This window comes from Eleutherodactylus coqui, chromosome 6 (genome assembly GCF_035609145.1).
Source record: "Eleutherodactylus coqui strain aEleCoq1 chromosome 6, aEleCoq1.hap1, whole genome shotgun sequence".
NCBI classification, from domain to species: Eukaryota; Metazoa; Chordata; class Amphibia; order Anura; family Eleutherodactylidae; genus Eleutherodactylus; species Eleutherodactylus coqui.
The window spans coordinates 227,960,015-227,974,938 of record NC_089842.1 but is presented as its reverse complement, the minus strand read 5'-3'; the positions used below and the strand labels follow the sequence as shown (position 1 = coordinate 227,974,938).

General features: G+C 45.9%; 3 protein-coding genes across 4 annotated transcripts in view; 2 read left to right on the top strand and 1 right to left on the bottom strand.

Annotated features, from left to right (window-relative positions):
• Positions 1-14,924, bottom strand: part of LOC136633354 (uncharacterized) — a 70,625-nt gene that overhangs the window by 32,432 nt on the left and 23,269 nt on the right. The window lies entirely within an intron of this gene.
• LOC136631633 (protein kinase C delta type-like) lies at positions 37-5,532 on the top strand. The gene is made up of 5 exons (XM_066605920.1): positions 37-140; positions 3,160-3,330; positions 4,387-4,478; positions 4,562-4,624; positions 5,355-5,532. Coding segments are annotated over exons 2-5 (234 nt in total). The 5' UTR covers positions 37-140; positions 3,160-3,252; the 3' UTR covers positions 5,356-5,532.
• On the top strand, positions 5,542-6,180 carry LOC136631632 (protein kinase C delta type-like). The gene is made up of 3 exons (XM_066605919.1): positions 5,542-5,637; positions 5,728-5,856; positions 5,978-6,180. Exons 1-3 carry the CDS (start codon positions 5,557-5,559, stop codon positions 6,137-6,139), a joined length of 372 nt encoding a protein of 123 aa, XP_066462016.1. The 5' UTR covers positions 5,542-5,556; the 3' UTR covers positions 6,140-6,180.

Genomic DNA, 14,924 nt, shown 5'->3' with positions numbered 1-14,924 from the left:
GGGTTAATCCTAATGTCTGCCTATCCCTCTTCCCTCTAGGAGACGGCGGTGATCGACCATCCGGCACGGACAGCACAATCTCTGATGATATCAAGAGCCTGACTTTTCATTATATGGTCGGCCAAGGCGGTTTTGGACAGGTAAGAAATCCGAATCATGTGATGCTCTTAATACACACAACCAAAATGGTCCAACCAGACGACACGTAGAATGTTGGGGCCCCAGTCTCCACGACTACAGTAGTCATGACGATGGGTCGTCAATAGCTGATCAGCAAAAATCCACCGCTTAGGATCTCTGACGACCAGCTGATTGAAGTGAGTGCCGGCGGCACTTTAGTCCCAACGAGGCACAGAGTCGTGCATTGTGTAGCCGCGGTGTCGGGTATTCCAGCTCAGTCCCGTTCCCTTGCATGAGACTGAGCTGCTCCCAGGTCATGTGACTGATGGACGTGATGTCACAAGCCACGTGCGCCGGGGACTCTTCATTAAGCTGATTGACGGGACCCCCGAGCTATGGACCCCGCCATCTACTATTGGTGATTTATCCTCAGTGTTGGTCATTAATAGTTTTGTCCCTTAAGGCCTCATGCGCACGGGCAGATTGTTGCTGTGGAATCCAAGGCAGGCGTCCGCCTCCGAGTTCCGCAACAATAACCCTCCATAACATGCTATGGAAAAGGGATTCTTCATGCACACGAGTGGCAACCAATTGCGTTTTCCGCTCGCGGATTAAAAATCGTAGCGTTCTCCATTTTCCTGTAATTCTCGCATGATCGGCTTCCATTGAAGTCAATGAACAGGCCACAGATTCCGTGGGAAAAGCAGGAGTTTAAAAAAAATAAATAAAGCTGTACTGCCCATGTGCGGCAGTGAGCCATGCGGACCATCCGCAGTACAGGGATAGCCGGAAGAAGACAGGTCCGCACAAACGCCGGCGAAGAAGATGACAGGTACGCAGGGTCATCCGCCGTGGTCAGGACCAGATTCCATGTGGAATTCCGGAATCCGGACCTGCCGTGTGCATGAGGCCTTAGAGTAAGGTAACAACGAATCTGATGAAGAGCAGGAAGAAGGGTTCGGACAACAACTATAAAGTGAAGCTGCTTTATATGATATCATAGGATGGACAGTTAGCTGAGGGATGGGGGTTCCAAGCGGCAGACCCTGTAGGAAATGGGTCATCAGTTGTAATAGACTGCAATACCCTTTACTGCAGGTGACAGAGGGAGGGGGCTCCCTCTCTCACCCATCGGACCCCCGCAATGTGATCTTGGGGTCCCCATGGGTTGATATAGCAGCTGGAGGCCTGGATATAGCCTCTGGGTCTGGCAGCTACGGTGTCCTATGAGGCTCAGTCTCTAGCTGATCTCGTTGAGGATAAAGGACTTGCTGTTACTATATAACGGGTACCAAAGGCGCCACCTCCGACCCCGGAGAGACGCTAAAGCTGGGTATGCTGCGAGATCGGTTGGCTCAATAAATGAATTCATTTTGTTTGGAGCATTGGAAGACCGTGTCATGTTGTCTGTGGTGGTGCGACCCCTCGCCTCAACCCATCATGATCCCTTCTGTGGGGGAGCAGCCACAGCTGTAATCCTGTCCAGACGCTGGTTGCCCCCATTACCACCTCTACCCATCTAGTCTACCAGTCAGCCCTGCTTCATGGGAGATAAGCAAGCAATGTTCTGGGCTGTCTACATAAACAGTGAATAGAGCCATAGTCACACATGGGCACCGCTGCTCCATTCTCCAGGGAGGCTCTGAGATCTCCGTTCCTATGATCCCTGGGAATCCCAGGAGTCCGACCCCCAGAGATGAGAGATTTATCCCCATCCTGTGGAGAGCTCATACATTATTTAGGTGGGATAGCCTTCTTTATATTAGCTAATTATGAAGGTTCCATTATTTGGGATCCGGGGTAATTCCAATGACTTGTTCTCTTGTCACGCGCCCCGATGGAGCCTCTACTGTTGTGGGGGGCATTATGTCAGCAGTGTGACCAGTATCTTGGATTACTGCCTCTTGTGGCCACTGTGGGGAAGCAGTAGTCTGGGAATAAGGGCTCATTCACACAGAAGGATGGAGATTGTGATCTGTGAATATGCAGCGAATTCACGGACTAAACACGGCGTATTTTGGACGTGCATGAGCAAGAAAAACCGCAATAGGCCCATTGATGTCCAGTGCTATACGTTGTGAATGTTCATGTATCAAGCGTGTTCACTACGGCAAATATGTGTAGACATGCCTATTCTGTACATTTAGACATAAAGTGTAATTACTCTTTAAGGAGTTTGTCCGTGCGATTCCCTAATGGAAGGAAAAAGTGTCTTTAGCTTGTTTAACAAATAAAGAAAATAAAGAACAAAACTGAGAAAAAATGTGAAAAAAATGCAGATTTTAAATAAAGGCTAAAGTTCCCGGCCTGAACTGTATGCTGGTATTATTGGTCCTGGGGCAGCGGTGTCCATTGCTAACTACAGATGTATGGAGATACTTTGTGGGGGGGGACAGATGCTTTGGGAGTTTTATAACTAATCTTTTATAGACGACCAATGACCGATACAATCATGGGGTCGGGGTGCGCGGCCGGCAGCTGACTCTAGCTCTGGTATTTGTCGTACTCGTTCCCCTCCACCCAGACAGGCTCTACTAGGTCCAGCTCCTGGCACCCTTAATGTTCCCACCACTCACTCTCAATGGGTGACATTAGACTGTCAATCAAGTTCAATGCCATCCATTGACAGTGAGCGGTGGGGACCGCCCACTTGACACATTCATAGTGCCAGGCGTTGGACCGAAGAAGAGCCTCTTTGGGCGAAGAGGGGTGAGAATAGAGAAAAATGACAGAGCTAGTCTCAGTGCTGCCGCAGCTTCAGAGCTATGTAGCCATCCCTACTGATTCTATCCGGTGACAGGTCCTCTATACGACGTTAGTAACGGCCATGGAAGTACAACATGGCCGCTCTCTTCACATCGATGCCGGAACGTCACTGTGTTGTTGATACAATATTGCAGCATTGGGTGCCCCAGGACTGCACTGTCTAAAACCGGCCTGGTATACGTTACTGAGGACAAAGGAAAAACTCATCAAGTCCAAATAATCATTCCTGCTTGATTACTATAGCTAGATCCTACTTACTGACTGTTTCTCCAGGTGTGGCTGGCAGAACGCATCTCTACTGGCCGGAAATATGCTGTGAAAGTCATCTCCTAGAGACTCCTGCTTGCCGTAGGAGAGGACCGCGTGATGGTGGAGCGACGCGTTTTACAACGTGCATCTGGAAGTCCTTTCCTTCTTCATGGGGAATTTGCTTTTCAGACCAAGGTACATTTCTGACTACTTCCAACCACCAAATTCTGGGCTGGTCAGTGTGCCATGAGGAGGTCCTTGGTGATGGCACGACATGGCTGACCACATGGGAGGTCACCAACGGTTGGGAGTGGAGTGGCCAGTGGTCTTTGGCCACTGCTACTATATCCTACATATAGAGGAAACCTCCAAGACCACTGGGACTTGATCATGTGGCAATTCCAGCTTGTAGGGCTGTGTCACCTCCACCATCTATGACTCAGATTCATCTCACTAATGGAGATCACTTGTGACCACGGGATCTGCTCCATATGCCAATAGTAATTCGGGGATGCAGTTTCTTCACTGTTACTTTACCCTACTGCTTGGAATCCCTCCCACCATCGGACTGTCCATTAATAACATAGTATTCTGGAATGGAAAGTGATGGGGATTCCCTGATACCTTCAGAGAAGAGATTTCTGGATAACCAGGACTTTATCCTCCTATTTGTGGAATCTAATCAAGGCGATGATCATTCCTGTTATTTAAGTAATCAGTTTTACTGGGTTATAATATATGTATTTCTCATATTGTATATCTGGCCACAGATGTAAGTAACTTTCTGTATCTTCCCCATTAAGTGTATGTTATTATGTGTGATATAATTGTATCATCTTGCGGTAACATTAGAATTGTCAGCAGGTGTTTGTGGATGGTTTACCTTCAATATCAATAAACGTTCATGGTTTTTATTTTTTTCATGTATATTTCATGTTTTCATGTACATTTTTCATGTTTTTTCATGTACATTTCATGTTTTTTTCATGTACATTTTTTATTTTAAATAAAGTTTTGTAATTTTGATGGATTTGTGTAATTTCCTATATATCTGACCTGTGTGATCTGTTAGTCTTCCAATATAATGGATTCTTGTTGTAACTTCTTCATGGAGAATTGGCTTTCCCGGAAAGTCTAGATCTGTGCTGATGAGGGAATAACTGGCGGTGGGTTCTGTATAGTAACAGTATAGATGCTGCAATCATCTGGGAACTTTATACATATATTAATATTCTTCTGCCTGTGTGGCAGAACCTCGTCCTGCTGGGAATGGAGTACATCAACTGCGGAGATTTTCTTCAACTTCTACAGCGGAATGGGCGCCTTGACATCCCAAGTGCTCGGTAATGTAGTCCGGGGCTCATTACAAAGTCTCTCCAGCTTCCATCTTCTAGACACTAATCGTCTTCTCTTCCCTTCATGCCAGTTTCTACGCCGCAGAACTTGTGTGTGGTATCCAAGACCTGCATTCTATGGGCATCGTCCACTGGTGAGTATCTTCTTATTGGTGTGATAGTGTCAGTAATCCCAGATTACATTACAGAGATGGTTTTAGGTTCTGCTATAAGATATAGTTATTGAATATTAGTCCTGCAGGTATGAGCACACAATGGGGCGTACTTACTTAGACCGGGGTTTCACATGGAGGTCCAAGTAAAACCTGCCCCCATCGACCAGTGACAAACGTAGTAAGAGGCACAAGAGTGTTAGTACATTTGTAAACCTACACTAGCAAGGAGCTGGCCTACATTGTTTTGTTGGTATGATCTCCACCAGTTCATGGCAGAGATTATAGTAGAAGTGATGGGCTGCATTGGCCATGCCCCCAAAGACCGGCCCTACCCAAGTTTTGTCGAATTGGCAGGGTGCGACGTATATGGCAGAAAAGTAGCAGTTTTGTTGCATGTGCCAGCATTCTGGTGTCACACCATTAATAAATAGGCCCAATGTGCTCCTCATTGGAGTCCAATATAAACTGACTGTAGGGACTCGGAGGATACAATATCTAATGAGCTAAAGTATAACTGTCTCTCAAGAGTTACGGGATTTACTTCGCTCTGTTATTTCTAAATATCCAATTATTCAGAATTATCCCAATCGTCGTCTTCTTTCTTATTTGCTAAGATTTTGATACATTTGCCAAGAAGATCAGCTGATGTGATTGGGTCTCTCTCAGCAATATCCAATGGAAGAAACCATTGTTTTTCTCTATTTCACAGAGATCTCAAGCCGGATAACATCCTGGTGACTGAAACGGGCCATCTAAAGATCGCCGACTTCGGGCTGGCCCTCGAGGACATCTATGGAGACCGCACAGCCACCGGATATGCTGGAGCCCCGGACTTTGCGGCTCCTGAGATGCTGAACGAGGAGGAGTACAACGCCGCCATCGACTGGTATGCCTTAGGTAAAATTATAAACATGATGGTTACCAGCAGGTCCAAGTATCATCGAGGACGATTTGATGCTTCCAACATTGAGACGAAGAACATCATCAGAAAGGTGAATATATTCTCTATGTGATACATGTTATAATAAACCAGGGCAGTAATAGGGGTCCAAATCACTAAATTAAATTTGTTTTGTTTTCAGCTCCTCCAGAAAGATCCTACGAAGCGCTTAGGGGTCAATGGCAACATCAGAGCACAGAGGTTTTTCCGGCATATTGACTGGGACTTGGTACGAGCCCTAAGGATGCAACCACCACACATCCCTGAACCAGTAAGTATTGGATATTGCATTGGTTGTAAGGGAGACATTATATGTAGACATGATAGATTTTATATATATTGGGTAGAAATGAAGGTCTATCATCAAAACTTTCTGCTTCCTTTTCTTTTAGTCAGACAACATCCAACTTGGCTCCAGGCCGTTCGATCTTGAAAGGATGGAGGCAGCAGAGAATCACCGCGCGCCCATATCAGAGCACCACCAGGTATTATTCACCGGGTTTTCTTTTGTCAAACCTAGCTGGAAAACCTTGGAGAGCGCGTCGGGTCTGTGACATCATCAGAGCCAAATGTCCTCCTAAGAACCAAGAAGACCATTGGGAGCGTCTGGACCATCGGGAGCGTCTGGACCATCGGGAGCAGCGGACTATCATCAGGAGAAGGCCCAGCACATTCACTGGATCCAGCTGGATGACCTCAGGTGGTATACAGGTGGTATACTTTTTTTTTACAGTGTTTTTTCATGGCACTAGGATGTGCCTGACCATGTTAGGCGCTCCGCATGCTAAGAATTGGATGATATTATGATATTATATGTATAGTGTTAAACTATACATATACTTCATAAGATATTAAAAATACTATTTCACTTACCGGTGATTATCAGTGTACCGGTGAGTGTAATTCCACATTTCCCCCTTCTCTATGACATTTCTTGGTATTGTCATTGGCAATGGGGAAATAAGGTGAGAGATGGCCGGCTATTAAGGGGTGGAGGAGGCCGGACCTTTTTTTTTTTTTTTTTATATTTGTGTATGGCACTATGATGTGCCTGACGATGTCAGACTCACTATATGCCCGGAGTATGGATACATATAATCCTATATGTATAGTGTTAAACTATATATATATACTTCATAAGATATTAGAAATACCATTACATTTACCAGTGACCACTGGTGAGTGTAATTCTACATTTCCCCCTCCTCTATGACATCTATTAGTATTGTCATCGGTGACTGGGAAATAAGGTGAGAGATGGCCGGCTATTAAGGGGTGGAGGAGGCCGGACCTTTTTTTTTTTTTTTCTCTATTCTTATGTCTGGCATTGGGATGTGACTGATCATGTGATACAGAACATATGATACAATATGCCCAGTATGGGATGATACTATGTCACTATATGTATAGGTATATACACTACATACAAACTTCAGAAGATATTAAACACTCTTACATTGACTGGTGACTACTGGCTGACCGGGGAGTGTAATATTATATTACCCCCTCTTCTATGACATCCATTGCTACTGTCATCGGCGACTGGGAAATAAGGTAAAAGATGTCCGGCTGCTAAGGGGTGGAGGAGGCCGGTGTTGGTACATGCTAAGGGGTGGAGGAGGCCGGTGTTGGTACATGCTAAGGGGTGGAGGAGGCCGGTGTTGGTACATGCTAAGGGGTGGAGGAGGCCGGTGTTGGTACATGCTAAGGGGTGGAGGAGGCCAGTGTTGGTACATGCTAAGGGGTGGAGGAGGCCGGTGTTGGTACATGCTAAGGGGTGGAGGAGGCCGGTGTTGGTACATGCTAAGGGGTGGAGGAGGCCGGTGTTGGTACATGCTAAGGGGTGGAGGAGGCCGGTGTTGGTACATGCTAAGGGGTGGAGGAGGCCGGTGTTGGTACATGCTAAGGGGTGGAGGAGGCCGGTGTTGGTACATGCTAAGGGGTGGAGGAGGCCGGTGTTGGTACATGCTAAGGGTTGGAGGAGGCCGGTGTTGGTACATGCTAAGGGGTGGAGGAGGCCGGTGTTGGTACATGCTAAGGGGTGGGGGAGGCCGGTGTTGGTACATGCTAAGGGGTGGGGGAGGCCGGTGTTGGTACATGCTAAGGGGTGGGGGAGGCCGGTGTTGGTACATGCTAAGGGGTGGAGGAGGCCGGTGTTGGTACATGCTAAGGGGTGGAGGAGGCCGGTGTTGGTACATGCTAAGGGGTGGAGGAGGCCGGTGTTGGTACATGCTAAGGGGTGGAGGAGGCCGGTGTTGGTACATGCTAAGGGGTGGAGGAGGCCGGTGTTGGTACATTGTATCTGTTCTTACTGTTAGAGATACTAAATATGGTTATAAATTTATACTTTATGCAAATTATTCAATAAAAATACTTCCTGTAACAAATTGTATGGATTCTTGTTTCTCTTTTGTATGTTGTTCCCAATTTATGTTAAGATTTTTTTTATTATTTGTATTTTCCGTGGCATCGCCCAGTTAGGATGAGGGTACCCGCGGCCCATACACAATGTTAGTTGCATATGAGATGCGGGTTGGACAGCCTCAATTGACTTCAATGGAGGCCGTCCATGTTGAGTTCGCAGCAAAATAGAGCATGCTACGATTTATTTCCTCTGCTCGTGGAATACGCAGTTCGTATTCGCAACTGTAAGCGAAAAATTGAAAGTACATGCCTTTCAATGTGTGTGATTTATTGTGGATTCATGGGCGGCAGTGCGGTGATAGACTACAGTCGTGGCGAATCACAACTGCAGTATCTCAGTGGTAGGGAGGGCGGCGCCAGAGGAAGTCTAGAGTATTTACTTGGCTGCAGGCCGCTCCAGGTAACGGTCCCTCCCCTGCCTGAAATGGCGCTCAGCAGTGTAAGAATATATGGTGGGACACTGTGAGCCCCCTATTCGCTAAGGGCCCGCTTTCCACTTGCGACCCCTTCAACACTTAGTGATACGCTAGTGCATGTATAGAAAGTAGGACAACTTTTCACCAATCGGCAATTAGACCGAGCCAGAGGTAGGATCTGATTGGCTGGCAAGCATGGCAGATCTGGAGGTCTTAAAGGGGTAGTCCCGCGAAACAAAGTGGGGGTATACACTTCTGTATGGCCATATTAATGCACTTTGTAATGTACATCGTGCATTAATTATGAGCCATACAGAAGTTATTCACTTACCTGCTCCGTTGCTAGCGTCCCCGTCTCCATGGTGCAGTCTAATTTTCAGCGTCTAATTGCCGGATTAGACGCGCTTGCGCAGTCCGGTCTTCTTCTTTTCTGAATGGGGCCGCTCGTGCCGGAGAGCGGCTCCTCGTAGCTCCGCCCCGTCACGTGCCGATTCCAGCCAATCAGGAGGCTGGAATCGGCAATGGACCGCACAGAAGACCTGCGGTCCACCGAGGGTGAAGATCCCGGCGGCCATCTTCACCAGGTAAGTAAGAAGTCACCGGAGCGCGGGGATTCAGGTAAGCACTATCCGTTTGTTTTTTTTTTAACCCCTGCATCGGGTTTGTCTCGCGCCGAACGGGGGGGCTATTGAAAAAAAAAAAACCCGTTTCGGCGCGGGACAACCCCTTTAATGACACCTTTGTCTACCATCGAAATCCATCTGTAGTGGCCCAAAGTTAATGGGGTCTCCTCCAGAACGTTCTCTGTCTGTCTCATGTCACTGTCTTGTCAGTGTCTTGTTTGTGGAATACATTATACTTATATGTATTGAATTTGTGGGACTGAAAGAGTTAATGTCTGGTATATTCTGTCCTGTCTGAAAAATGTATCGTTTTGTGTGTATCATTTGTGGTCACATGTTGTTGTTATATGTATATATGTGTTTGCAGAATGCATTGCAAGAGAGAGGTGAGTGCAGTCAGTCTGTCAGTGTTTTCAGTTCTGAGAGTCGGGCACACACTAGGGAGAGAGATCAGTGTGTGTGTGGAGTATGGAGGAGGCCGAGTGATTGCCTGATGCTCAGCCTGGCCCGTTCAACCAGGATATCCTCTGTACTACTGCTGAGTACTGAGAGAATAGAACCGCTTATCTGCGAGAAGAAGGTGTGCGTGTTTTGCCGGTGGAAAAAGTGGTTGCCGGGAGTGAAAGGACCTGCAGATAACTTGGACTGTGGATTGTTCTAATGCCCCATGAGTTCTACTGAGATAAAAGTCCTGTTTGTTGTGATTCCTGCAATTGTTATCGACTTTATTAAGAAGTTAAGTAAATGGACAAGATGAACCGTTCCAGGTTTTGTTTCAAAATATACTTTTCTGGTGTTGGACTATTTTATTCGTCCACAAGATCCATTCCAGGAGGAGGAACGGTGGCGTCACAAGTGACAATTAGACTTGAGGCAACTTCCGGTTACTATCCCTGTGATCTCCCCCAGCAGCGACAGGGTCGGGTCCCGAGCTACCCTCAGGGAAGGAGATGGTAGAGCCCCATGAGAGGAAAACATCTCTACCCCACTGTCTCCTTAGCTGTGGGCCTGCCCCTGGGATGCTGCGTAGCGGCACTCTACCATGGCATTGCGGGGTACTGATGGATGACAGGATGCGGCTAACTCCACCTGTCCCTTAATTACATTCCATGATCCCTATTGACCGCAGCATCAAAGTTGTTACCTGGTCGAAAATGGAGGTTGCTCTGCTCACGGACACTGGTGCAGGGTAGGCGCCTTAGTGACCCAGGAAGAACCCCGCAAGAACCCAGAAGGCTGGTCACTAAGGGGTTAATCAATATGTATTTTTACTGACCTCACTAATGGGCTTTAAACCTGCACATACATCGTTCTAAGGCGATGGATTGGCTGGCTACTGACAGCCAGGCTCCTGCTCTAACCACTGGTCGTAGAGAAAAATTCAGATCCTGTCAGTTTAACCCCTTACATGCCACAATCAATAGCAACTGCAGTATGCAAGCAGATGACAGGAGTAGAGGGCTCCTTCTGTCACCCATCAGCACCCCACAGGGTGATTGCAAGGTTCCAATTGTTTTCCATGGCAGCCGGATGCCTGATAAAGGCCTATATGTTTGCTATGTACTGTAGCTCAGCCTATTGCACCCCACCTCCCACAGAGTCTAATAGGCTGCTGTCGTAAGCTTAGTAGAGTGCACTACATAAGTAATGCAGTGTACTGTCCTAACAATCGAGTGATCACATCTTCAAGTGCGCCGGAGGGACTAAAAAAAGTGTCAAAGCTCAATAAAGTTTATAAATAATAAAATTCCAATTTTAAAAAAATGCTAATTTTTCTCACAAAGTCCCTTTTTAAATGGATAAGATGACAGAAATGTTGAAAAAATGTTTTACCTCAGAGTGCAGCCATTAAAAAATACAAGTCATCCCAAGGTAAAAAAACAAGCCCACATCTGGCTGTCAACGACTAACTGCTCTTGCAATGAGACTATAAAAATCGCTTGGTCCGTAAAGCTAAAAGTAGGCCGGTCACTAAGGGGTTAAATGTTTTGCTTTGGACTTTTTGTGATGACAAATCTTTTAGTTCTTTATATGCTATGATTATGACAATGATTATTATGGGACGACCAAAAGTATGGCAAAAATGTCCCCATGACAAGACTTCTTGCTGTGAGCTCTGGCAGTTCAGGGTTGTCACTAGAACTTTATTTGTAGTAAAGCATCATCCACACTAATGCCTGCATGTCCGTCAGGCTGAATAGTGGTGATTGGCGTAGAAGCAAATGGTAGAAAGTGTGGGCTTGTATATTCCATCATTGATCTCCCTGTAGAGGTAACGATGTAGCAGTCGTTAACATCACTGGTGCCTCATGATAGCTCAGTCTACAGTACTGAAGTACATTGGGTGAGAAGGGTTGTCCGGGACTTCTACTATTGAGGACCTGTTACATAGTAACAGTATGTTAGGTGACGGGAGACAATGTCCATCCAGTTAAGCCTGTTTCCACCCTCCTGTTGATCCAGAGGAAGGCAAAAAAAAAAAAACTAGGGAGACGCCAATTTATGCCAAATGGGGGAAAAAAGTCCTTCCTGACTTCATAATTACAGTCAGAATAATCCCTGGATCAACGTTTGAAAGTTCCTACCTGACTCCAAGACCCGGATCAACAACCCCGCTGGTCAGCTAATGTCTATATCCTGTAATATCATAGCGCTCTAGAAAGGCATCTCGTCCCTCTTTAATTCCTATATGGATTTTGCCATCACCACGTCCTCAGGCAGAGAGTTCCACAGTCTCACTGCTCTTACAGCAAAGAACCCCCTTTTGTGTTGGTGATGAAACCCTCTTTCTTCTAGACGTAGAGGATGCCCTCTTGGCACCGTTGCAGTCTTGGGTATAAACAGATCATGGGAGAGATCCTTGTATCGTCCCCTCATGTATTTATACATAGTTATTTGATCGCCCCTTAGGCATCTTTTTTCCAGGGTAAATAATCTCAATTTTGGTGCCTCTCTGGGTATTCCAGTCCTCTCATTCCCTTTATTAATTCAGTTACCCTTTTTTGAACCCCTCCAGCACTGTGACATCTTTCCTGAGCACCGGTGACCAGAACTGTGCGCAGAATTCCATGTGAGGCCTGACTAGTGCCTTATATAGTGGGAGGATAATGTTCTTGTCCCTCACCCCTATGGTCATTGACTGCTTTAGTTAAGTCTACAGTCCACTAGTACCCCCAGGTCTTTTTCCATCTCACCTAGCAGCACCCCATTTAGTGTATATTGGTGACATCCGTTTCTCCTGCGCAGGTGCATAACCTTACATTTATCAATATCGAACTTCATTTGCCATTTTTCTACCCAAGCCCCTGCAACACCCCAGAGGGGTGACCCTGGGCACCGGGCTACTGTGAAGAGCTGGGAGGGATAAGTGCTGACTTGTCACGGTGGCACTTGCCGTGCTGTGGTCCCGGAGGGATGACACACAGCCAAGATCAGTGTATGATCGCAGGCCAGCTTCGACACCCCTATGATAGGGAATGCCAAAAAACAGGATGGGGGGAGTAGTAGTACAAATCACTCATGATGCCACCATTCCCAAACACTGGTATGTTACATGGCAGTGAAACGAACACAGACACTTGTGTATAGCGGCTCGGGTCCCCAGGAACGGTTAGGGCCCGGTATAACTTTTACTGAGTACAACTTGTATAACAGGTAATGCAGGTACAATTCACTTTAAATGGTAACAGGCTATAGCTCAGAGGGAGGGAGGATACACAGGACGAATACAGTCCTACAGTCCATGTTATCTGTGTGTCACCAGTCCTGGACTGGGAGCGCTCCAGAGGAGGAAGGTGGGTAGTTGGGAGAGATCTTTGTATTGACCCCTAACATATCTATACAGAGTTGTTAGAGCGCCCCCTTGTTAACGTCCTGGATATAACTAGATGATGGGAGAGATCTCTGTACTGACTGCAGATATATCTATACATAGTAGTTAGAGCTCCCTCTTGTTACAGTCCTGGGTATAATGGAGGATGGGAGAGATCTCTGTATTGACTAAAGATATATCTATACATAGTTATTAGAGCGCCCTGCTGTTAGTCCTGTGTATAAATAGATGTTGGGAGAGATCTCTGTATTGACCCCCGATACATTTATATATAGTTATTAGATCACCCTCTTGTTACAGTCCTGGATATAACTAGATGATGGGAGAGATCTCTATACTGACCGCAGATATATCTATACATACTTGTTAGAGCATCCCCTAGTTACAGTCCTGGATATAACTAGACGATGGGAGAGATCTCTGTACTGACTGCAGATATATCTATACATAGTTATTAGACCACCACCTTGTTACAGTCTTGGATATAACTAGATGATGGGAGAGATCTCTGTACTGACTGCAGATATATCTATACATAGTTGTTAGAGCGCCACCTTGTTACAGTCTTGGATATAACTAGATGATGGGAGAGATCTCTGTACTGACTGCAGATATATCTATACATAGTTATTAGAGCTCCCCTTTGTTGCAGTCCTGGGTATAATGGAGGATAGGAGAGATCTCTGTATTGACTGCAGCTATACATAGTTATTAGAGCAGCCCCAGTTACAGTCCTGGGTATAAAAAGATGTTGGGAGAGATCTCTGTATTAACCCCTGATTTACTGTGTTTCCCCAAAAATAAGGCCTACAAGGTGACAGTGTCTTAATTTTAGGGAAACACGGTATCTATACATAGTTATTAGAATAGCCCCTTGTTACAGTCCTGGGTATAATAGATGATGGGAGAGATCTCTGTATTGTCCCCTGATATATTTATGCATAGTTATTAGGTCACGCATTTGCCATATTTTTTTGTAAATTAAATAATTCCAATTTTGACAACCTCTCTGGATATTATCATAGAATGGTAGAGCTGGAAGGAACCTCCAGGGTCATCGGGTCCGACCCCCTGCTCAGTGCAGGATCACTAAATCATCCCAGACAGATATCTGTCCAGCCTTTGTTTGAACACTTCCATAGAAGGAGCCCCTCACCACCTCCTGTGGTAACCTGTTCCACTCATTGATCACCCTCACTGTCAGAAAGTTTTTTCCAATATATATTGTACCTGCCAATTCTATTGTTTACTTTAATTGCCCACCTTTGTACCCGCTCAAGCTCTGATATGTCCTGCTTGGGCACCAGTGCCTAAAATTGTACACAATATTCCATGTGTGGTCTGACCAATGACTTGTAAAGAGGAGGAGCAATGTTCTCACCAGTTGCCCTAGACCTCTTCTGATGCACCCCATGATCCCATTGGCCTTGACAGCAGCTGTCTGACACTGGTTGCTCCAGTTAAGATTACAGTTAACTAAAATCCCCAATTTCTTTTCCATGTCAGTGTTATCTAGTGCTTTCCAATTTAGTGTGTAATGATGACATGTATCTCTCATAAACCCATGCTGATACAGAATTATACAGCTATTTTCCTTGAGGTCCTCCAGGATCTCCTTTTTTAGAAACCCCCAAACATTTTACTCACAATATAAGTCAGACTTACTGGCCCGTAGTTTCCGAGTTACTTTTTAGACCTCCTTGAATATCAGCACCACATCAGAACGCATATGTTACACAGTCTCCTTTCATTATTTTTCTGTTCGTTAATGTGCACCCCCCCCCACACACGCTCTTCCATTCACTCCTTCTTGTGTCCACCTCATTTCCCCTAAACTTCGTTTCCCCCTTTCTTCTCTTTACCTCCATCTGCAGTGTACATGGATTATAGCAAAGCATATCTTTGCAGCTTATTGTCTTTAGTAATAATAAAAGAGTTGATAAGTCTACGTGTATCAATAGGATAAACTGGCCTGGGGGGTGTATTCTGTTACTTTCCTCTTCATTTAGCCATTGTTGCCTATCTTCAGAGGCTCCTAGATACT

Bases quoted from the DNA above. Each gene is read 5' to 3' on its own strand.
- LOC136631633 (XM_066605920.1), top strand. From the start codon at position 3,253: ATGGTGGAGCGACGCGTTTTACAACGTGCATCTGGAAGTCCTTTCCTT. The intron at 3,331-4,386 runs GTACATTTCTGA...CCTGTGTGGCAG, and splicing joins AATTTGCTTTTCAGACCAAG to AACCTCGTCCTGCTGGGAAT. The intron at 4,479-4,561 runs GTAATGTAGTCC...CCTTCATGCCAG, and splicing joins CTTGACATCCCAAGTGCTCG to TTTCTACGCCGCAGAACTTG.
- LOC136631632 (XM_066605919.1), top strand. From the start codon at position 5,557: ATGATGGTTACCAGCAGGTCCAAGTATCATCGAGGACGATTTGATGCT. The intron at 5,638-5,727 runs GTGAATATATTC...TTTTGTTTTCAG, and splicing joins CGAAGAACATCATCAGAAAG to CTCCTCCAGAAAGATCCTAC. The intron at 5,857-5,977 runs GTAAGTATTGGA...CTTTTCTTTTAG, and splicing joins CACCACACATCCCTGAACCA to TCAGACAACATCCAACTTGG.